The 25,510-nt window shown below is 35.2% G+C and overlaps 1 protein-coding gene across 2 annotated transcripts in view; it reads right to left on the reverse strand.

Annotated features, from left to right (window-relative positions):
• The window catches only part of ESF1 (ESF1 nucleolar pre-rRNA processing protein homolog), a 67,811-nt gene that overhangs the window by 17,227 nt on the left and 25,074 nt on the right, over nt 1-25,510 (reverse strand). For both annotated transcript variants that reach the window (XM_081034658.1, XM_081034659.1), the window contains exon 9: nt 25,297-25,458. In XM_081034658.1, coding sequence (XP_080890784.1) covers nt 25,297-25,458 — 162 coding nt within the window. The remainder of the gene's footprint in view (nt 1-25,296; nt 25,459-25,510) is intronic.

Raw genomic sequence — 25,510 nt, forward strand, 5'->3', positions numbered from 1 at the left:
ACACTCCTGGAGCACCCAGTGCAGGTGACCAGGGAGACTGTGCCACTGGACCCCACAGGGTACCTACTACATAAGGCCACCCAGCAAGACTGGGAGACATAGCCGATCTACATAATACATAGCAACAAACACAAAGAGGCAGCCAAAATGAGGAAACAAAGAAATACATCCCAAATGAAAGAACAGGAGAAAACTCTAGAAAAAGAACTAAACAAAATGAAGGCAAGTAACCTACCAGAGTTAGAGTTCAAAACATTGGTTATAAAAGGATGCTCAAGGAACTTACTGAGAACTGTAACCAAGAGATAGCAAATATAAAAAAGGACACAGAAACCATAAGAAGAACCAGTTAGAAGTGAAGAATACATTAACTGAAATGAACAGTGCACTACAAGGAATCACCAGCAGACTAGATGAAGCAGAGGATTGAACCAGTGATTTGGAAGATAAGGTAGCAGAAAACACCCAATGAGAAATGCAAAAAGAAAAAAAGAATTTAAAAAATGAGGATAGTTTAAGAGACCTCTGAGACAACATCAAGCATACCAACATTCGCAAGATGAACCCAAACAGGTCCACACCAAGACATATTATAATTAAAATGGCAATGGTTAAAGACAAAGAGAGAATACTAAAAGCAGTAAGAGAAAGGCAACTAGTTACTTACAAAGGAGCCCCCATAAGATTGTCAGCTGATTTCTCAACAGAAACTTGGCAGGAAATATTCAAAGTGATGAAACGCAAGGACCTACAACCAACATTACTCTACCCAGCAAAGATATCAGTTAGAATCAAAAGCCATATAAAGAGCTTCCCAGACAAGAAAAAGCAAAAGGAGTTCATCAACACCAAACCAGTATTACAAGGAATTTTAGGAGGACTTCTTTAAGACCAAAAAAAAAAAATAAATAAATAATAAAATGGCAATAACTACATATCTATCAACAATTACTTTCAATGTAAATGGATTAAATGATCCAATCAAAAACTAAATGGATAAGAAAACAAAACCCTTACATATGCTGCCACAGGGACTCCTTAAGATCAAAGACACACGTGGAAAAAAATTTACAATAGCCAAGATGTGGAGGCCTAGGTGTCCGTCAATGGATGAATGGGTAAAGAGAATGTGGTACATATACCGGTGGTGCCAAGAAGATGTATACACATGACTTGTATTCATCTTTTGTTATTGGTATTATATTGAGTACTACACTTTTAATACAGTTGTTTTCCTTTCTTAAAATGTGTATACATTTTTTTGGCACCTTCTGTATAAAATGGAATATTGCTCAGCTATGGAAAGGAATGGGTTCCTGCCATTTGCAGTAGAATGGATGGGCCTGGAGGGTATTGTGCTGAGTGGAGTACTTCAGACAGAGAAAGACAGATTCAATGTGATTTAGCTTATATGTAGAATTTAAAGAACAAAATAAACAAACAAAACAGAAACAAAGTCAGAGATACAGAGAACATATTGATGGTTACCATGGGATGGTGGTTGAGAAGTTGGGTGACAAAGGAGAAGGGATTAAGAAGTACAAATTGGTAGTTACAAAGCAGTCAAAGGGACATAGGGTATAGTATAAGGAATATAGTCAATAATATGATAATGACTAGGTATAGTGCCAGGTGAGTATTAGACTAGTCAAATGTCTAACCACTATGCTGTATACCCAAAATTAATATAAAGTTATATTGAATGTCCAACTGACTGAAAAATTAAAAAAGGAGGGGGAAAGGTGAAGGACAATAAGAGGTCCAAATTTCCAGGTATAAAACAAGTAAGTCATAAGAATGTAATGTACAGCATAGTGAATATAGTCACTAATATTGTGATAAGCATGGTACAGTGTCAGATGTTTCCTGGACTTATAATGGTGATCACTTCTTCAGGTATATAAATGTTGAGTAAGTATGGTGTACACCTGAAACTGATATAATGTACGTTAGCTATATTTTTCAATAAAAATCTTAAAAAAAACAAACAATAATTAATGGAATGATTCAGAATGCTGATATGGTTAATCCAGATCATCTTCCCAGATACATTCTAAATTCTAAGAAAGAGAACAATTGTAAGGATATAATAATTCCTTTTTTCCCCGATGAGTATACTAAGATTGAGAACGTTCAGTAATTTGCCTAAGAACATGCAGCTAGAAAGCCGCACGGATGGAATCTAACTCTTGGTTATCCTATATACTATTACCAGATACATCTAAAATGCTGGTTGGACCTAGAATAAGGAAACATAGAGCTCATGAATAAAATCTAAAGCTTTGGTGCTCAGGTTGTCACCTGCAAAATAAAGTTGGTCTAGATCAGAAGCATGCAACTCCCCCATGCCACATACACCACTTTTCCCCTCAAAAAACATATTTGGTAGAAGTTCAAATGTATAAAACAACTCAAAGTAGTCCTTTGGGTCTTGAATCCCAAAGAACAGCATGAAATAACTATAATGATGATCTCTCAGATCCCTTCCTCAGCTTTTAAGCCAAGACTTAATCTCCAAATTTCTATGACTTAGAGGAATATTAAATTATATGTATACTCAAGGTTATATAGATTTGTTTTTTATAACATACTGCTCGTAGGATCTCTGATTTATTGGACGCCAAATCAGAAACACAACTCTCAATTCAAAAACGTTTCTTGTAAGAAACATACAATTCACTTACTAAACAGTTTTCAAGAGAAATGTAAACTGTATAAAACCATGTCCAGATCTCTGACTGAACCAACAGATACATAGCTCCTAGGAAATATAAACTGGGATCTCCATTTGGGAGAAAGCAGCAAATCATGACTAAATAAGTTGATTTCAAAAAACAAAATAAAATAATTTATATGTTGTGTCTAAGGGTCAGCACATAATCAGTCCAGTCTCAAATTCTAAATGTACAGTATTGTATTATTAGATTTGACGCCTAAATAATCTTTAAGGTATTCTACTATAATTTCCAAATACATTAAGAAATATTTTATTACTCTAAAATATTAAATTAAGTAATATATTTAGAGATTTTTTAAAAACAAAATGTATTCTCTTATTAGTCATGCATCACATAATGATGGGGAAACCTTCTGAGAAATTCATTGTTAGGCGATTTCGTCATTGTGTGAACATCAAATGCACTTACACAAACCTATTGATAGATACTACACACCTCAGCCATATGCTATAGTCTATTGCTCCTAGGCTAAAAATCTGTATAGCAGTTACTGTACTGAATACTGTACGTAGGCAACTATAACACAATAATAAATATTTGTGTATCTACAGATATAGTGCAATAAAAATATGACATAAAAGATAAAAAATGGTACACTTATACAGGGCATTTACTATGCGCTTACAGGACTGGAAGTTGCTGTGGGTGTATCAATGAGTGAGTGATGTGAAGTCAGTGAGTCAGTGATGTGAAGGCCTAGGACATTACTGTACACTACTGTAGATTTTAAATCTACACTAAGGCTACACTAAGTTTATAAAAATAATTTTTTCTAATAAATTAACCTTAGCTTATTGTAACATTTTTACTTTATGAACTTAAATTTTTATGAACTTAAATTTTTCCTATTTTGACTCTTACAGTAACACTTAGCTTAAAACACATATTGTACAGCTGTACAAAAAATATTTTACTTCTTCATATCCTTATTCTATAAGCTTTTTTCTTAAAGAAATTCCCCCCCCCCCTTTTTAAGTTTTGCTAAAAACTAAGGCACACACACACATTGGCCATGGAGCATCTGTGTCACCTTCTTCCACCTGCACATCTCGTCCTACTGGAAGGTCTTCAGGGGAATAACAGGCATGGAGCTGTCATCTCCTAGGATAACAATGGATACCTCTGAAATACCTCCCAAAGTCCTGCCTGAGGCTCTTCTTCAGGGCGTGTCACGCTTTTCAGAAATATGTGGTTTGCTTGGTCTTTCTTCTTTCATCATAGATTTACTTATAAGACGATACTGTACCATGAACATTCTTCTCTATTAATGAAAACCATGTTTTCTAATGTTTTAAGGAGCTGGTTGAGGTCTGCAACACTTCTGCTAAATCCTTCACTGTGAATTTTCTTGGGGATTCTTCTTTTTTTTTACTTCTCCTGCAGTTTCCTTTTCTCTTACCTCTCTCTTCTTCACCTGTGTGATCCTGTTCCGGTTCCAACAACTCATTAGTCAATTCCTTAGGAACCACCTCTAGGGGCCCCTCAATGTCATCCTAACCACACCCAAGTTCAAATTGTTTGCCATCTCAACCACAGCCTTGTTGATTTTTGCAACCTCCTCATCCTTGGCAAATCTTTTGAAGTCATGAACAAACCTCGAGTGTCTTCTTCCAGATGCCATTCAGACACTCTTTGGTGACATGACCCAAAGCCCAAGCAAGCCTTTTATTTTTTAATTGGGAAATATTGGGGAACAGTGTGTTTTTCCAGGACTCATTAGCTCCAAGTCAAGTTGTCCTTCAATCTAGTTGTGGAGGGCGCAGCTCAGCTCCAAGTCCAGTCGGTGTTTTCAGTCTTGGTTGCAGGGGGCGCAGCCCACCATCCCTTGCGGGAATTAAACCAGCAACCTTGTTGTTAAGAGGTCGCACTCTAACCAACTGAGCTATCTGGCTGACCCCCACAAGCAAGTTTCTTGATGCAGTCATAGGTGCTGTAATCCTTCCAGAATTACATCAGTATCTTCTCAGTATCTTCCTCAGTTGTAACAAATGTCTTTCTCAGGTTGCTGGCCTTAAAAGATGCTAAAAGATCCACTGGTTGGATCAAAGTGGAAGTGTTTGGAAGTAGAAACAATTACTTTAATACTGAGATGAAAATCACCTGTAAAAGAAAGATGTCTGGGAGCATTATCAACAATAAGCAAAATCTTAAAGGGTATATTATTCTCCTAGTAGTACTTCCCCATTTTGTTGGCACAGCAATTCAGGAGGACATCTTAGAGGAGGAGCTGGGTCACCAACTACTTCTTATTGCTCCTGCAGTACCCAGGCAGTGTGTGCTTACTGATATGCTTAAAGGCCCTGGGGTGCTCATTGTGCCAGATCACAAAGGTTTCAATTTGTAGCTTACAACATTGCCTCCAAGCAAGACTGCTATCCTCTCCTTAAAAATGAAAACCCCTGAAACCTGGTATTGACTTGACCTCCTTATGGATGAAAGTCCTGTCAGGCATCCATTTCCAGACTAGGGAGGTTTTATCCATATTGCATTATTTGCTCCAGCAAATAATTTTCTTCCATAATAAGCTTACCTAGAGTTTCCAAAAATTCTTTAGCTGCTTTCACGTTAGCATTAAAGACTTACCACTCTCCTTCACAGTGTGTAATTAAACCACCCACAGCTCTCAGTAATTTCAACATCTTTGTTGGGTCCAGTCTTTCTTTCAACATCACAAACTTTTTAATTTGGTTGTGATCGTCAGGTGCTGAGAGGGATATGTTTCTCTGTCTGGTCTTCAACCCAGGTCACAGAAGTTTCTCCATGTCTGATATAGGCCCTTCTCAAATTTTGTTAATCTCACCGCCTTCAATGAAGCATACTTTTACAGCTTCTGTCACTTCGTTCTTATTTTATAAGATAGTAACCATGGTAGAATGGGACATGCCTAACTAGCAAGCAATAACCACCATTGATTTTCTACATTTGTAGTCCTTAATCACTTTTAACTTCACTTCCAGGTCAATACTCTTATTGGCAATATTAGTAGATTTTGTACAATCAGGGGCTATATGAACAAAGCTATGATAAATCATGCAAGAGAGAATGATGCAATGACGAGACGTGGTAAACACAAGATGTATGAGGCTGGGGACTGCGTACCATGGCATACTATTTTATAGCAAACTTTTTCTATAAGTAGAAAGAGTACACTCTAAATAATGATAAATAGTATAGTAAATACACAAACCAGTAACACAGTCGTTTATTACTATTATTATTAAGTTTTACGTACTGTACATAATTGTATGTGCTATAGTTTTTTACCACTGGCAGTGCAGGTTGCTTTACTCCAACATCACCACAAACACGAGTAATGCTTTACATTATGATGTTACCATAGCTATGTCAGTAGGCGATAAAAAGTTTTCAGCTCCATTACAATCTTATGGGACCTTTGCAGTCCGTCACTAACCCAAATATTGTATGCAGCACATGACTGTAACTTCATTCCTTGAAACTTAAACTCTGCTTCTAGCTCAGCATGATGCTAAGCAAGGTTCTTTGTATTTGTCTCTTTTAGGTGACTTGAACATTGGTTGATATGTCTCAATCTGTATGCGTGTCTACTCCACATGTGAGTGGGTCTTTACTTCTTTTGGGAACATGAATACCTTGAGAATTTAATAAAAGCTATGGAATCTCTCCCTGAAACAATGTAATGGAAAAACTTGAACATAACATTCAGGGAGTTTATGGATACCCAATGCTCATCTCTATGTAAGGATCTAAGAGCCTCAGGCAAAAAACATTTACAAGGGCTGTAGAGTTCTAGGGGAAGACAGAGGAGTCCATCTCCCACTACTTCAAAAGTGACTAACATTGACATTTGTAGTTTCTATATCAAGGTTTCTCATTTTAACATTACTGTCATTTTGGACCAAATAAATTCTTTGTTGTGAAGGATTATTAGCCTGTGCATTGTAGGGTGTTTAGCTGTATCTCTGGCCTATCCACTAGATGCCAGTAGCTTCAGTCATGAAAATAAAAATTGTCTCCAGATATTACCAGATGTCCCCCTGCAGGGAGTCGGAGGGGGGGTGTAAAATCACTCCTAGCTGAGAACCACTGTTCTAGACAATGATTAGAAGACATTTCCTGGGGAAAAAAGGCTATTTCATTATTTATATTACATAATTGATGTGGGTTTTTTTTTGGTTTTTGTTTTTGGTATTTGATTATATAATATCTTTTCCACTTTAGAAGTTTCATCTGAGTATGCCTTTTCTTCCAACTAGACCAAAGGCAACTAAAGTCACCTTCTTTCCTATTCCATAATATTTAGCATAGTGCAAGACATAGTACTTAATAAACACTTAACTGATGTGTCTTAAAGAAGGGATTCTTATTTCAAGCCAACTGTTTGATCTTTCATGTTTGGAACATATTCTCTCCAACAGAAAATGAATCAAAACTTAAGATCTAAATAAATGGCCTTTATTCCAAAGTGATTCATGTGGTTTTCTTTTTTTTCCCTTTTTTTTAAAAGGACCTATAACTCTAGAATAATCCACGAAATATTTATTCCCAGGAAATATTTTATATTTTTCTGGCATTTAGTCTGTTTACAACAATAAAGAAATAGTATCTTCAGTTAAATACAGTCTGTAATTTTTTGCCTGGCTCTCACTTAATACACCAAAATAGTAGAATGACAAACACATTGCAATGAATTAACACACCACCACGATAACTTAAAAATGCTTTGTTCTCGTTGTCATTATGAGGTCATTTAAATCTCTTGCCACAGATCACAGTTGTTTATGTTCTAAGTTCTTAAAAATATGCCCATCCCAGAAGCCTCTTGGCATACGCACAAGAACATTCTTCAGACAGTTTTAGCCTCATTTGAGAGCAGCCACTCTGTGACTGAAAAACAAGTTCATTATAACTGTTTTTAGTTTTGTACAAATTTGTTTTAAAAAATCTAAATGTATAGTCAAGGACTGCCAGATTAGTTAAAAATAACATCAACAATCCTACAAATGAGGGTAAAAAACTCTTTCAAAGCCAACCATGAACACAGATGACTCAATTATGTCAATAATAATTTAAGTGCAATCCATTCAGAATTATTTTGGCAGTTAACATACACAGAAAAATACTTTAAAATATCCTTTCAAAATCTACTAAAACAAGACTATACATTCCTCCTGACCATACTCATCTGAAATATTTGAAGTCTTCAAGGGGTAGGACAGGAATAACTTAAAATAACTCAACTAGGTACTATAATTGGTTTTGTTTATTAAAATAAAATGCGTATTTTAAGATTTCTGATATAGGCTGAAACTGGCAGTTTTTATTTAAATGAGGACTTAGGGTCCATTTAGAATCTTTATGAACATGTATGGCTCAATCTTTATTTAAGGTGGTATGTTTAAGTCATACCACTGTGTAACAATTCCAAAAGTTGCTTTTGAAATGCAACTGACCATTACCACCCAAACTCCCAACTTGGAATTCACTCTGGGTAAAGGGTTTTTAGAGGAAAATCACCAAGCTTGCCCCGAGGAACACTGCCCTTACAGATACCCCTTCACACTGGCCAGTTATCCCCAATGGTGTGGGGAGAGAGGAAAGGATACATTTACTTATATAATTAACAGAGGTCATGGGGCTATTTCATCTATATGAGCAATGGGGATTTTTACCAGTGGCATATTTTTCTCCATAGTAATCAAGTGATTATGTATACAGGGTATCCTTAAAACATATTGGAAAAGCCAAATTATCAATCTTTGTAATGAGAAAGGTGAAGATTTGTTCTTAACTTGGTTCAAAACTTGTTCACAATAGTACAGTACTATGTTCTTTTACTCTACCATTTAGCACAGTTGGAACTTTATATTTCTTTGTGATTTTTTAAAATTATTATTATTAATGGCTATCTCCCTTACTAAGTTGCAAGTTCCATGAGGGTAGAGGCCACAGCTTATCCCCCCCCTACACACACAAAGGTAATCCTAGTGGCTAGTGGAGGACCTGATATACAGCACATACATAATAAATGTTGAATAAAAGAGAAAATGAAAGGATAAGTGAGTCAAATCTGTTCCTAACATTATAGACAGGGAGCAACAATGCATGACATTGAAAAGTAAAATCACAACTAGACTTGGGAACAATAGGAAACTGCAAAACTTACTAATCAGTTAGAGCTAACAAATACTCTTTGTATATACTTAATACTATTAGAATACTGTTATATCTCCTACATGGAAACAAAAGACAGCTACAATTAAAAATAATAAGATTGTGAGGGTATATAGGCAAGCTACTGAGATTAATAGCTGCTTCTCATATAGCATTAATTCTGTATCTTCTAAAACATTCAATGAGTTATCTATAGAAGATACCCCCAGAGTATGCGCTGAATGTATAAATGTTAATGCTTTTTGTTGTTGTTGATTGTCTAAAAGGTGTTTCAATGGGTAAGAACTGTTTTACATTTGTCTTGAATTTGACTTATCATATGCTATCCTCTTCTAAATTTCCTTTTATTCTCCCTTAAAATGATATCTTCCATTTACAAATACACAGCATGTCGTCAAATAACAACATTTCATTCAACATAATTTTGAATTATATCAATTAGCCTATGGTAAAACTGGTTTCATGAAATACGTTGGTTCACTTAAAGTTGCAGAACCTGTCAAAGACATTAAATAAGGACTTACTGTATTCAGTTTACTGTTAACCAAGCTATCCCTGCTTTTTAGAATAAAATATTCTTAAAAATCTGACTTAAATACAAGACATTCGGGCCTCATTAGGGAGGTATTGTTCCCTATGTTTATCTGTACTTCATTTGTATGTTTTCTTTGTCTTTCAAGTAGTTTGTGATCACAAGTACATAGTATCAAGCTGTTCTAATACTAACAGACAAAAATTCTAGCCAAGTCTAGTGAAGCCATTCTACTATTTAATTTATGGCAAAGAGGACTAAAGAACTACTTGTTCTACTGTTATTTTTTTACACACAATGTTTATAGACAAGGTAGAAAATAGATTAAAACTTTTAAATGGATGGCTAAGATGTAAGAAAACAGGAATTTTTTGGAGTCCGGTCACAAGAAAGCTCAAATAAAAATGTTAAACTAGCTCAGAAACAGAGAGTTCTCTTTGGGGACAAACACTAATTCATTATGGTGGAGTATGGATCTTGGGTTTTAATGAACTGCTAGCCAAGGAGGCAGGAGACAATGTTCAGAGCCTGATTGTGATGGGAAGCCCCATCAGAGACCACCATCATGAAGCCAGGATCCTTAAGGGTGCCTTCAGTGGGTGCTGCTCCATCTCTGACAACCGGAAGTAATACATTCTTGTTTGGGCTTTGGCTATGGGCAGACCAAGGGAAGTAAAAATACATTTTCCTCCCAGAGAATTTCTAACCACAAGCCCCCAAATCCATGGGTTTGTGGCTGGAATTCATACTACCTGTATGGCCCCAAAACTCTAATCCAAAAATTTGGTTTCAATTGGTCTTGGATTGAAAATGCGCTCAGGCACCTGCCAAAATCTAAAAGAGGCACTTTTAACCAAGGCCTCAGAATTCCCATACGTAAAGAACGATTCAAGAACAATGAGATCACAATCAAAATTCAATATCTATCTATCTATCTATCTATCTATCTATCTATCTATCTATCATCCATCCATCCGTCCACCCACCCACCCATCCATCTATCTCTATACATGGTCATGGGATGTAAAGTACAACATAGGAAATATCGTCAATGGAATTGTAACAGCTATATATGATGTCATAGAGGTAGTAGATTGGGGGATTATCACTTTGTGAGGGGTGTAAATGTCTAATGATTATGTTGTTCTGTACACCTGAAACTAATATAAAAAATAAATTAAAAAAATTAATATGAACCAGCATAAGCAGAAACAAAATAATACAAGTCAGACCTGTAAAGATTATAGATTTTGGAATTACTGGACACAGAATATAAAATCAGTACATTTAAAAAAACAAAAGAGGAAATTAAAAGATAAGATTATCAACAGTATGAGAGAGATTTGGGGAAAAAACTTCCTGAAATAAAAAACATAACTGAAATTGCAAAGTCAATGGCCAAGTTAACAGCAGACTATAGAAGTAAAGAAAAAATTAATGAGCTGAAAGACAGAACTGAAGAAATGACACAGTGTGCTGCATACATTCAAAGGTATGAAAAATATGAGCTACCATATGGAGAATGAGAAGGTACCACACATATCAAATAGGATTTCCAGAAGGAGAAAACAGAGAAGATGAGGAAAAGGTAGCATTTTAAGAGAAAATGGCTGAGAAGTTTTCAGAACTAATGAATGACACTAATCTTTAGCATTCTGGGTATCCAATTAATTCTAAGCAACATTAAAGCAGCAAGCAAAAAATGACCTAGATACATCACAGTGAAACTCAGAACAGTAAAGCATTTTAAAAGCTCGGGACAAAAGACAGCAGCACTGTGTAGCAAGGCTAACCCTTTACTGACAGGGTCCAAAAGGAGGCCCCAGGTCCTAGGATTAATGTAGTGTGTTTTTAGTTATGCTGGCTTCCTCACTTGTAACTCTGTCACAGGAGTCAAAGGGAAAGCTTGTGAGCCCACAGTAAATTTGTCCCTCCCCAGGGGAACTGGCTGATGCACATCCTTGGCAACAGCAGATATCCTTTCCTCCCTAATCCTTAACACCCACAGCCTCACCACCAAAATCTGCCTGGAATATATCAGGAATAATCTCTTTGTGCCTTTAATCCCTTTTCATTTTGGTCACCACAAAAAGCCCCTAATCATCAGGTCCCCCCAATGTCTCATGTTCTAATCCTCTGAAATTAACTGTATATCTACTCTTCTGCCACCACCTCGCTCTCCCTCTAACTCTCTACCACTAAATTCTCTGGAATTCACAATACATCATCAGTAAAAACTCAATTACTGTAACTCTGAACATTTTCTTCATCTCCTTGCTCTAACTGAAAACTGGCTCTCCCCGAAGCCCTTTCAAATGGCTTTTTGTTGTTGTTGTTGGTGGTTATTTTCTTCACAAAGCCCTCATACCAACCAGCCAAGAATGGAGGTAGGTGTGTGTGTGTGTGTTGGGGGGGCGGGGGCACCAGTACTCTTCATCCAGTTCTAAGAAGTGTGGTACTGGTCTGGAAATAGGAAGACTAACCAATAAAACAGAGAGCAACAGATCCACACAGTTTTTGAAAATTTGATACAACATAGAGGTGACATGTCAAGATTACTGGGGGAAAGGACAGGTTATTCAATAAGAATAAGACTGCTGATGGATCAAAGACTTAAATGTCAAAAACCTTACACCGTTCTACCTTCAGCAGAAAATAAAAGTGAACATCAGTCTCATCTATTTAGAAAAGAATTTCTTAGGTAAAACACAGAAAGCACTAATTATAAAAGATTATTTGACAATATTAAAATCAAGAATATTTTTCATTAGACAACACCTCCAATAAAGTGTGTGTAAGAGGGTAGATTACCTATAGAAAATATTTGCCATCCTATAAAAGATAACAGACTAGTATCAAAGATAAAGAACTCCTAAATGTCAGCAAAAAAAGCACAAACAATATAATAGAAAAATGGCCAAAAGACATCTAGTATGAGTATTTCACTGAGGAGGACGCATATATGGCTAATAAACATATGAAGAGATTTTCAATCTCATTAGTGAGAAGAAAAATGCAAATCAAACATTGCTAGTGGGAATGTAAACTAATACCACCATAATGCTGGAATATAATTTAGTATTTCATCTTACAAAGCTGAAGATTCACATACCCTGTGACTAGTCCTTGATAAATACCCAGAAAAACTGAAAAACATATGAGGTGATGTACAGAAATGTTCATAACAGCATGATTCACCATAGTAAACACCTACAAACAACCCAAATGTGCAGCCAACAGGAGAATGGATATATAAACTGTGGCATGTACCAGTCAAATAAATGAGCTATAGCTACACAAAATATGGATTAATCTCAGCAATGTAATGTTGCGTGAAAAAAAAAAAATCAGTCCTGAAAGATTTAAAAATAGCTAAAACAAACCCATACCACCCCCGCGTAAACAAAGTTAACAGCTTTAAGGAAATATAGTTCATATAATACAATTCATCCATTTAAAGTATACAATTAAATGTTTTTTAGTACATTCAGATATGTATAAGCATCACCACAGTCTATTTTAGAACATGTTCATCTTCTCAAAAAAGAAATCCTCTCTCTCTCCCCAACAGGATACTCCGAAACACCCTCCCTCCTGTACAACTACCAACCTACTTCCTGTCTCTATAGATTTCCCTGCTCTGGATATTTCATATAAAATATGTGGTCTTTGTGCTTGGCTTCTTTCACTTCGCATAATAATTTCAAGGCTCATCCACTTTGTAGCATATATCACTACTTCATTCCTTTTTATTAACCCACATTTTTCAGAAATACTTATAAATGAGATGAAAATATATACAATGGAAAGTAAAGTGAATACTGAAATCTGGATAATGGTTATCTCAGGCATGGAGAAGTGGGGGAGATCAAATGGATAAAGGTAAGTTATTACACAGTTCTAGCTTTTGTAGTGGTTCACTTATTATTAAAAATAAAAGACGGCCATGCTAGACTAAAGATGATAGTGTTTTAATCCAAGGATTATAATTAATCTAATTATGTGAAACAGAAGTACATAAGAGTAAAGGGACAAGTTTAATAAATTTGACTATATCATTTTTGTTCTTCAAAGGACACTATAAAGAGAAAAGACAAATCACAAACTAGGAGAAGATATCTGCACAACATATGACATAAAAGACCAGCACACAATATATGAAGAACTCCTATGAATCAATAAAACAAAGAACACTACATAAAAATGGTGAAAAGACAATAGGCATTTCACAGATCAAGAAACATGAAGAAATGTTCTTCCTTACTAATAATTAGAAAAATGCCTGAGCAACCCTTTGAAAACTTAAGTTAGGTCTTATCACTTCCATTTCCCATTTCATTTAGGGTAAAAGCTCAAGTTCATCCAGAGGTCTACAAAACCCTTTGTGATTTGGCCTTATGCCTACTCTCATCTTTCCCAGGATATTTAGTAGTATGCGCTGTCCTTTCCATTAGGTCTTTATGTGTATGTCACTTTCTCAGTGAAGGCCTCCCTGACTATCCTATTTAAATTGCTACCAGCTCCCACCCCAGAACCTTCTATTCCCTGCAGGCTTTACCTTTTGGTTTCCAATGCTTTTAATCACCACCTGATTATTTTACCTATTTGTTTACTAACTCCTTTTCTCTCCTCTCCCCGAACACACAAACACTAAAATGTAGGGCCCCATTAAGGCCTGGACCTTTATCCATTTTGTTCAGTGCTGTATCTCCAGAGAAAAGAACACAGCCTGGCACACACGGCAAGAACAAATATTTCAGAATAACACACAAATTAAAACCATAATGAGATACCATTACGTACATACTAAACTGGCAAAAACTGAAAAGCCTGACAATATCAATTAATGGTGAGCATAAAGAGGTAAGGGAACTCACATTACTGGTTAGAGTAAAACAGTACAAGCACCTGGGAAAACAATTCAGCAAGACCTAGTCAAGGTAATTATGCACATGCTCTACAACCAAGAAATTCTAGATATATCTAAGAAATTCTATATATACCTAGGTGACAAGTCCAAGAATATTCACAAAGGCATTGTTTATAATAACAATAAACTACAACTGGCAATAGAATAGATACACCGCAATATATCTATAATAGAATTCTATGTAAGTGAAAATCTTCACATATGAATATGGCTCTCAAAAATAGAATATTAATAAAAAAAGCAAGTCACAAAAGAATACATAGAAGATGCTTTTATAAAGTTCCAAATTAACAAAATATAAATATAGACTCTTTAGGGCTACATGCATATATGGTAAAACTATTGTAATAGAAAAAGGGAATAATTAACATGAAACATCATTTGTTTGCTCTGGTATAGAAGAAGGAAGGGGGGTGTAACTGGGGAGTCTCATAGGGGACTGCAGACATTAGTCATATTCTTTCTTAAACTGGGTACACAGGTGTTCATTTTATTACTACTCTTTAAACTGTGTATATACATTGTGTTCACCTTTTGTATCTCTGTTTGCCCCCCCAAAAATAATAAAAAAAAAAGTAGTGAAATTTTCTGACATAAGCCTTCTATGCTCTTTCCAAGAGCACAGTAAACTATTAATACTATCCCAAATTTCATTATTAGCGGGTCCCAATCTATACACGGTATTTGAAAAACCTACCTGTAAATTTGTGGCTTGAAACTCAGGGGTGCCTAATTGTTTTCCTCCCTGGAAGAGTTTCTGACTATAGAAGCTATTAACATATAAGAACATTCTGAGACTGGGGTACAACCAAAATGGCATTTTTAAGTCAATTAATGAAAAAAAACCCTTTCTTTTATAAAAATAAAAGGAAATGAAAAAACTTTTATTTTTGAAGTTTTTAAATAATTTTTTATTATTTTTTTAACTTTTATTTATTTTAAGTGTGTTTTTCCAGGACTCATCAGCTCCAAGTCAAATAGTTCTTTCAATTGAGTTGAGGAAAGCGCAGCTCATAGTGGCCCATGTGGGGACAGAACTGGCAACTTTGTTAACAGCACCGCGTTCTAACCTATTGAGCTAACGAGCCGCCCCCCAAAAACTTTCAATCTCCCTAGTACGGTATTTCAATATTGAACAATCTTTCAAACTAGAAATTCAATATAAGGTTATTATGTTATCCATAATTGCAAAACATCAGAAAGAACGTAAAACAACATCAGGGGAGTAATCATAACTTATAAATCAGAAACACAATGGAATGTGACACAGGCATTATGATTACAAAGATTATTTAGAAATGTAAAAATAAGTATGAGAAATAAAATAAAAAAGGAGAATGAAAAATGGGGGTATAATATAGTCAACTATGTGTATTTGTAGAATATGTAAAAATAAACGCTACTGCTAAAAAATGGAAGCAATCCAACTGTCCATCAATGGATGAGTTGATAAGCAAAATATGGTGTTTGCACGTGCGTGCTCATCTGCGCGCGCTCATCTGCACGCGCACGCGTGTGCGCACACACACACACACACAATGGAATATTATTCATCCATAAAAAGAAGGAAATTATGATATACTCATATGTTACAACGTGGATGAAACTTGAGAACATTATACTAACTGAAATAAGCCAGTCACAAAAGACACTGTATGATTCCACTTACATGAGGTACTTAGAATAGTCAAAATCACAGAAAGCAGAATGATGGTTGCCAGGGGCTGGGGAGGGGGAATCAAGAGTTATTGTTTCATGGATATAGAGACTCAGTTTTGCAAAGATAAAAGAGTTATGGAGATGGATAGTGGTGATGGTCGCACAACAATATGAATGTACCTAATACCACTAAAGTGTACACTAAAAACAGTTAAGATGGTAAATTTTACGTTAAGTGTATATTAACACAATGCAAAAATTGGGAGAAAAATGAATGTATTAAAGCGGTAAACTTGAGGTCATATGACTTTCCAGTTTTGGGGGAAAAAGAATAGCAATAATGAAATTGCTGAAAGTTAAGTGGTCTAGGTGAATTCTGCCAGAATAACACATGGAACAAGTGGGAGAAAAATGATAGTTTGCTAGCCAGGCAGTTATTAATAGTATATAGAATGATGATGTGGGACAAACTCAAATAGAATAGGCAAAAATTCTGCTTTAAAGACCAAAGACTTCACAACTTCAAACAAATCAGCATAGTTGTGGGCTGTGGGAAACAATACATAAAACAAGCTCTCTCTTCTTAAACTGACTTCGGGCAGATTGTAAATCTAAGGCAGTCAAAAAAGTACTACTGTCTGGAAATAGTGGCTAAAGATGCAAACAGTACGACTGATGTGATCCATGTGCAGAGACGGAAGGACCAGAAGCCCTTATCAATTTACATATTTAATTTGGATCCTAAAACAGCAGACCAATTAACCTGAAACTTCATAAGTATGGGAATTTTAGCAAATTCTGAAAGTATTACTAGTATAAAAATATCCTCAGTTTTTGCTTTAGATCTTTTTTTTAAGCTTCTTGAAAAACTTTTTTTTTTAAATTAAATCTTAGTATTACTGAGATAATAATCTTTAAAATAATCCAGGAAATTCTGAGAAATTTACTGGTAGCTCTATGGAGAAAATGTGCTATCAACATTTTTAGATAACCCTAGCTGTTTCTCATTTTTATTACACATTCTGCAAATGATTCAATAAAATTTTAGTAAAGTTACAGCTTGTTACCTTATAAATAGAGTCAACCTGTTAACTGGATGATTCAAGGAAGGAACACAAAGCTAAGTTTTAAAATTCTAGCCAATTACCAGTTGTGTATAAGTTACGATAATGTGCATTACAAACTGGTTTTCTCCCTATCATCAAAATATGAAGCAAATGGCATTCTTTCAGATCATTTTAAGTTCATGTTCTCTATTTAATGCTCTTCTCTACATTCAACTCAAAGTTTGAAACATCTGCTTATTTTAAAAATTCTAACCAAAAATTTTTTGTGTGAATATGTTTAAAATAATGGCAATAAATGGAAATAGATATATATAGCCAAAAGTAAAAAGTGAACAGGTTTTGAGAGGTCTAAAATTAAAATGTTTGAAAACTGGGCTGCCTAGCAAAAGGAATGTGCAACTGGTTCAAAACCATTTTATTTCTAAATAAAGAATAAATACAATGGCCATAGATACATGTCATTGATGTCTCTGTGGTTAAGCTTCCCAGTGAGACGCTGAACAGAGGAATGGAGATGGAATAAAGGAGGAAAAAAAGGACAAAGGATAAAGAACAGACACCAGAATAAAAACAGAATTACAAATGTGAAGAGTGGAGGACAGAGTACATAGAGTAAGGAAGATCTGCACCCTCACTTCCTGCCTCAAAAGGACAGACTCCTCTTGCAGAGTGAGACAGCAGGAGTCCTTGCTTCTCCTCTGCTGGCTTCCATGACTCCTTTGAAAGAGGAAATATCCACAGCTTTGGGTGTTGCTGACAAGATCTCTCCTAGGACATTCACAGTCTCACCACTATTATTGCTTTACTTTAAGACCATCAGTACCAATCTCATTATACCCTTTATTCCCATTTAAGTCAGTCACCACAAGAAGTCTACAACCTCCAAATCATCCCTTCTAAAAGGTGCTGAATATTTCCCACCCTTTCTCAACACATCAGTCATACTCAATCATTAGTAGCCATTAACAAAATCCTCCTTATCCATTCACCAGCTCTAAGTCTCACCAAAATCTGGTTCTCCTCGGGAGACACTGCGTCCCCTATACTCCTTTTAGGTGGTGAATTTTTCTCTCCCATAGCCTGTACTTCTTGCTACTCACTGCCAACTCCAATCCACTGGCTAGCCCTCGTCCCCAAAGCTCCCAACTTTGAATACCATGTTACCAGACTATACCACCTACCATCTTCCTTTATTGCAGACAGCCAATGACTACAGTCACTGCCCTCATTTCCTGAAGAGCTATGCTTTGGCTCACTGCTGCTCTTTCCAATACTAGTCCTGTCATAATTCTTGGTGATTTCAATATCCACACAGATGACCCTCTCAACACTGTGGGCCTCACAGTTCACTGACTTCTCCTATTATTCTATACTCCATCCTCCTCATCGCAGAGTCACTCCAAAGATCATACCCAGAACACGTCATTACCAAAAACTGCAATCTCAGCATAATCTTATTTCAAGTATCCTACTCTTCAACCACTAACGCCAACCTTTCCATTTTATTCTCTCTAGTATCCGAAGGTTAACAATTTTCTCACTATTTCCCCATTCCTCATGCTCAATATACCCTCATTTCCCTCCTAACCCAACAGATATTATTACAATCACCCCCTTGCCTTCAATCCCCTTGCTCTGTTCTTGCCTGGTCATACTTAGTTGACAAAACTTCTGGTCTCATTTAATCCAGCTCTCCCCTTAAGCCATTCTTACACTACACCACTAAATGTGGCTGAAGAAAAACATAATTATGTTGATTCGTCTCACTTCACATGACCATGAATTTGAAATATGCACTTACTGCTGCTCAGCAATACTATTAAATTTCTCTCTTTGCCACTCTTCGACAACTATTTCATCTTTTTGTTTTTCAAACATCATCTGTTCCCTTATCCCCTCTCAGCTGATGAGCTTTACTTCCTACCTCGTTAAGAAAATACAAGTAAATAGAAGAGTACCCCAAGTTCCCACCATTTCTACCCATTACCCGTGACCATGTTCCTTGCCGCTTTCTCTCTGGTTACAATGGATGAAATGCCCATGTACATCTATGAAGGCCAATTCCTCCACCAGTGCAAAATTATTCCAGCTCCTTTTGCCTATGATAGAATGTTCTCTGCATCATCATTTCTTCTTGCCTCTGGTGGATCATTCCCAGAAGCATAGAGCATGCCGCTATTTTTCCCGTATTAAAAACTCTTGAGCTCACTTCCGTCTCCAGTTTCTTTTCTATCCCTCTGTAACCCATTACAGGAAAACTCAAGATCTGTCAATCTATGAGTCCACAATAACTAAAGAAGGAGTGGAGTGGGAGCTCTACTAGCATTAGTTAGAAGTGCTAGCTAATAAATGTAGAAGGAATGATAGAGATAGAAAATCAGCATTTTGCAACCAACAATAACAGACTCAAGCAAGTGATCGCCAATGAATGCTAATGCCACCAGGTAAAATGCAGGAAAACAGGATATCCATATACCCAAACAAATCACTTATCAATTACAAAGTAAAAAATGTGCCTTTACAACGGAAAAAATCAGTCAGACATCACCTTAACTGAGTGAGCAAAGTTTTAACAGCACAAATAATGGGACAAATTGACATTATGTGGCTCTTGATAGACATGAAGCAATGGGAAGCACACAACTTCATTTATGGAAAATTCTTGCCAAAAGCTTTTACCTGAATTGTGAGGAAACAATCAGACAAATCCAAATTGTGGGTGTTCTATAAGCAAGCTACTGTAGACACTTTAAAATTGACTGATCCTGGATCAGGAGAGAACTAAAAAATATTGTTGGAATGAGTGAGAAATCTGACCATTATTTTTATCAATATTAAATTCCCTTAGTATGATAATGGCATTGTGCTCACGTAGAATGTTTTTGGAAGTTATCCATTGAAGTATTTTTTAGGGATGAAATGTCATGAGGCCTGCAACTTTCTAACAGTCAAATATTTTAGAGAAAGGACTTGTTTGCGCTTGCTGTCTCCAAATCCACTGCTCATTCTCTCTTGAACCCGTATCATTCACATCCTTTGCATTCCACCAAAACTGTTTAGAATCACTGATGACCTCTACATTGCTAAATCCAATGGCCATTTTCAGCCTCCATTTTATTGACCCATCTTCTTACTGAAACGTTTTCTTCACTTGGCTGTCTAGATACCCTGCAACTCTAAATGTCCTTCTTCATTTCTGGTAGCTTCTCCTCAGCTTCCTTTAGATGGTCCCTGCTTACCTCCTCAACCTCTAAATGCTGAAGTGCTCCAGGGATCAGTTTTTGAACCTCTTCTCTTTTCTACCTATAATCACTGTCTTGGCATTCTTCACTTTCAGAGATCTATATAATGGAGATACCCAAATTTATATCTCTGGCCCTGAACTCTAAATTGTATATCCAACTGTCTCCTAGGTATGTCTACCTTGATACTTAGTAGATATCTTAAACTTAACATGTGACCAAAAGAGATTTTTCAGGTTCCCTTGCAAACCTGTTCCACCTACAATCTTTATTATCTCAGGATTATTGCAATAGCCTCTTCACTGATCTCCCCAATTTTGTTCTTGCCTTCCTCTTTAATCTACACTCGAGATAGCAGCCAGAATAATTCTGTTAAAAAAAAGTCAGATCCTCTTATTATTGTATCTATATGAGATGATGGATGCTAAGTAAACTTACTGCAGTGATCACTTTATAATATAGTAAGTTAAACCATTATGCTATATAACTTAAAATTACAGTGATGTATGTCAATTACATCTCAGTAAAACTGCAAAAAAATAAGTCGGATCTTATCACCCCTCACCTCAAAACACTCCAATGGCTTCTCATCTCACACAGAGATCAAGTTCGAGCCCTTGAAATGGCCTATAAGAACTTCATGATCTGGCCCCATGTTACCTCTCTGATCTCATCTATTTTGCTCTCCTTTACTCACTCACTACTGTTCTCCTTGCTAATCCTCAAACATGATACATAAACTACAGCTTCAAGGCCACTCCTTTGCTATTCCTTCTGCTCACACATTTTTCTCTGCATGGCTTTCTTCCTGACCCCTACTTCTTTATTCTCTGCTCAGTATTTTTCTTACTTTTGAGACTCGTTTGTCTTCCCTTCACTAGAACATAGGATTTATAAGACCAAGTATTTGTATGTTTTGTTCACAAAGTGTCTAGAATAGTTCCTGGCATATAGCAGGTACACAATAAGTATTTGAAGGAAAGTTGGGGTACTGAAGGATGTTGAATAGAAAAAAGACCAGTTATCCTTTTCACCAGTGTGCATTAAACCAGAGATAACTAAGAAAGAGGACTTTCATCATTATCTAATCTCTTTTAAGATTATAAACAAAGAAACATGTCATTATTTCTTCACATTCTGGATTAAATTTCAAAGATACTATTTATAAACAGTTTGCACTACACAAAATTATTATGTAGATTAATTGAACTATTAATATAGGGGAGGTTTTTTAGCATATAAGAGATAAAATTAATTATGCTTCATGTATATACAAAACAGATTCTCTAATGAAGCACATTCATTGATGAAGGCCCAATAAGCTAACTACACGCATCACCTTCTCTACTCATCAAAGTGAGTCAGGAAGGATGCCATTTTAGCAACACATTGAGATGGGAAATATTACTCTGCATACATCAAAATAATGAATTACAACTTTCTTTAAAAAATCTTATAATTCAACATTTTTACTTATTTATAATTCTAATTAATAAGGTTTATTATCACATTTTCATAAGGAACTAGACTATTAATAAAAAGAGTTGTTACACTCATGTAACTGTTATCTGCCTCCCTTAATATTTACCCTTAGGGAATTAAACTTTTGATGTTACTATACTATATAATCCAAAATAAAAATAGAGGTCACTTAAATAGCTAAAATAAAATTCCTTTTATAAAACAAACCATACTCCAAGAAATGTTAATGATTAAGAGTACTTATTTTTCTGAAGAGCTTAATATTTTAGAAATTCAAGCCACAGAAAAACCAATGAATCAGATAGTATAATCTCATACTGACCCTCTGTGGTTTATTGAAGTATAACATCACGAAAGTCCTGAGGTTCGGGGTAATTATTACTGGGAACACACATTTCTTTGAAGACACAAATACAATAAAATACACATATGACATGAATAGTACTCTGTAGCTTATAAGGTTCCTTTACAAACACTCAAATTAGGCAAGAAAGGTATTAGTCTACTTTCCAAATGAGTAAACTGAGGTCCTGAAGGATGAAACTCATTTATCTCATTTAACATGTCTAGTACATAAAAGACCCTTTACATTTACACACACGTATATGAACGCACTCTTGTGCACGTACATGTCAAGATTTCTCAGGTAAAAATACCTTTCTGGGGCCTTCAAAAATAATACAGTTAAAGATTTAAAACCGCATTATATATCAGAATATCAACTGTCCTCCATTCAACTAACAGTAAAAAATAAATACACAATGTTGGTAATTCCTTGAAACTAGCACTTTTATCATTGTTGAAGGCATTATAAGTTGGTGCAACCCTTTTGAAAAGCAATTTGGCAATAACCCTAAACACAAAAAGTGTTCCTACCCTTTCTTAGTAGTTCAATTTCTGGGAAGTTATCCTACGAAAATAATTCAAAATATGGAAAAAGCTATAGATTTTTTTATAACATCCTAGATGCTTGGCATCTGAGATTTAAAATTTGGGTTTTGACACTGGTAGTTTAAACAGCTTGTGAGAGAACCACAGGTTGATTTACAGCATATGTAGAGTTGCTGTGAGAGTGAGGAAGTCACGTAACTAACTAGTAAGTGAGGCTGACTGCCAGCATTAGCTTCTCCTTGTGGTCTCTACTAGGTCACCATGCATAGAGACATTTCTAAAACGGGGGAAGAAAGAAAAGCGTCTTTGTTAAAAAATTGTTTTTAAAAAGTTAAAATCCCTAAAATAGCACGCCAATTATTTGGCTGGTGATGAAAGTGAAGAGATCTAAGAAAGTACTGATATTTGTGGGTTTGGAATCAGTAACAGCCTTAGGTCACATTTCTTTTCAATGCCACAGGTCTACTGTTGTGAAAAATTAGCAATATGATTAAATATTTAACAACAGAGAAAGGATCAATTAAACCACAATCTACATAATCACTTAGTGGCTGAATTAGGGTAATGGAATTACAGATGATAATTTTTCTTTACATTTCAAAATATTTTATATGACATTAATATTACACCCCAAATAAAAGAGTCAAGATAAAAAATATACTGCTAAATAGAAAAGGGAACAGTTCTCAATTCATTTCATGAGGTCAGGATTACCAATACCAAAAGCCAACAACACTGCAAGAAATGAAAACTATAGGCAAATATTCCTCATTAACACAGGTGCAAAATCTTTAACAAAACATTACTAATATAAAAAAGGATAACACATAATGACCCAGGGAGGTTTATCCCAGGAAAACTGTTTGCTTAAATCTTCTGGTTACAGACCCAAGTGTAAATATCACTTTTTGGTATTTGCATTATCTGTGTCAATAAAGACAAAGTTTAGATCTGGTACATGCAATATAACTCTTTGAAATATTTTCTATAAAAATACTCAATTAAGTTAATTTTAAATCTGCTTTCTCAAACACTCAACTGAATACTTCAACTGAAAATATGTTCATTTAAAATATCTTTGTAAGTTCATTCTAGGATTAGAATTAAGCTACAATTACAATATAGTTGACTTTAAAGATAGAATTCAACATTTCTTGGAATAATAAAGTCAAGGACCTCAAGTAAAAAATTTCTTCACAAACATCCCCGAGTGATATGGTTGTATGTCCTTGTTGTGAGACTTACTGACAAAAGGTGCTCAACCCTGTAGAGAAGGCTTTGTGCTCTTTTTCTGGAAATTCTAATACAGAGATTTCCTCTTTGTATTATTTTGAAATCTACTTTCCTTCAACTTTTATCCACTGGCAAAAACACTGATTTCTGAGGTAATAAGAGAGATTAAGTCTTCATTTACATATTTAGACTTCAAGTACCTGAAAATAACTATTAAGTCACTTTTTAGACTTTTCTTATTCAGGCTAAATTAACTCTCAACCACTGTTTATATTGATAACGCTACCAACCTTCATTTTTTCTTACCATCCCTTCCTGCACAGGCCAAACATTTAAAATAAATGGGTTACAACATAACACTGCATTTCTACAGGAATATGCAAGAGACGTGTGTCCATTCTAATAAATTTACTACAATAGTCAATCTATTCTCAAATATTAAAATATGCTAAGTTTCTTCCCAAATAAAAAGAACCTATGCAAACAAATGTTTTACTCTCAGTGCAAAAATATACTAGTTGTAATAAGCAGAAATAACTGAATATAGAATACTTAATTTTTAAGCAATGGCATTACAAGTACGAATTAACTAATACTAACTCATAGTTAGTATTCTTTCATCTAGAAGCTAAAAGAAACTAATCTTTGTCAAAAATTATACCTAGCTTTAAAAGATATACATATATATGTAAAAAGCAGTAATCTGCAAAAATAATATTGTTTGCAAAGGTACATGCCCAGGATTGCTGAAAAATGCATATAGTATAAAACAATCCTCCTTTATCGTAGCTTTTATCTTTGTTTAGTTTTGACGTGGTTTTGACTAGTATTGTACTACTCTAAAAAAAGTTGTTGAATGGTTCAAGGTAGTTATAAAAACCACTTACTATGCTATACTTTTTTGAGTATTAACAGCAAAATTGAGATGGAAAACTATGCATTATATTTTGTTAGTGAAACCTCATAACTAATTAAGGTCTAGTAGGGGTTATGGGTGAAAAGTCCACTTATGAGTCACATATTTTGAAAAAAGTTTTTATGACTTTAGAACACATGGTACCTGGATTCAAGTTTCTATATCCTGAGAATAATGGAATCAAACCTAGGAAAGGTTTACTTTCATAAATGGACAGGAATAATTTGTAGTTAGTAAATCCAAGAAACCAAGAATAAGCTGGCGAGAGTCAAAACACTAGTCCCTAAGTGAATTAAATGATGTATGCAAATACCATGTTAACTTCTTCCCCAAAAACATTCCTGGAAAATAAGATTTTTAAAGTTTATGCTTCCAAAGAAGAGTTAATCTTCTTTTCCTTCACATCTAAAATAAAGAAAAACAGTGAACATTTAGTTAATATCTAATTCTTACCTGGAACCCATTTAATTTCCATTTCCATGTCATTTTCTTTGCCTTTCTTTTCTTTTTCTTGAATAACTTGCAAGAGTTGCCTATACTTAGCAATTTGTTCTTCATCATCCTTCTGACTTTTTTTTGTTTTCCCATCTTCTTCTACACTGACTACATCATCACCTAACAAAAAAACAAATTTCATTTAATACACAGAAATAATTCATATCTAACT

This window comes from Rhinolophus hipposideros (genome assembly GCF_964194185.1).
Source record: "Rhinolophus hipposideros genome assembly, chromosome: 22".
Classification (NCBI taxonomy): domain Eukaryota; kingdom Metazoa; phylum Chordata; class Mammalia; order Chiroptera; family Rhinolophidae; genus Rhinolophus; species Rhinolophus hipposideros.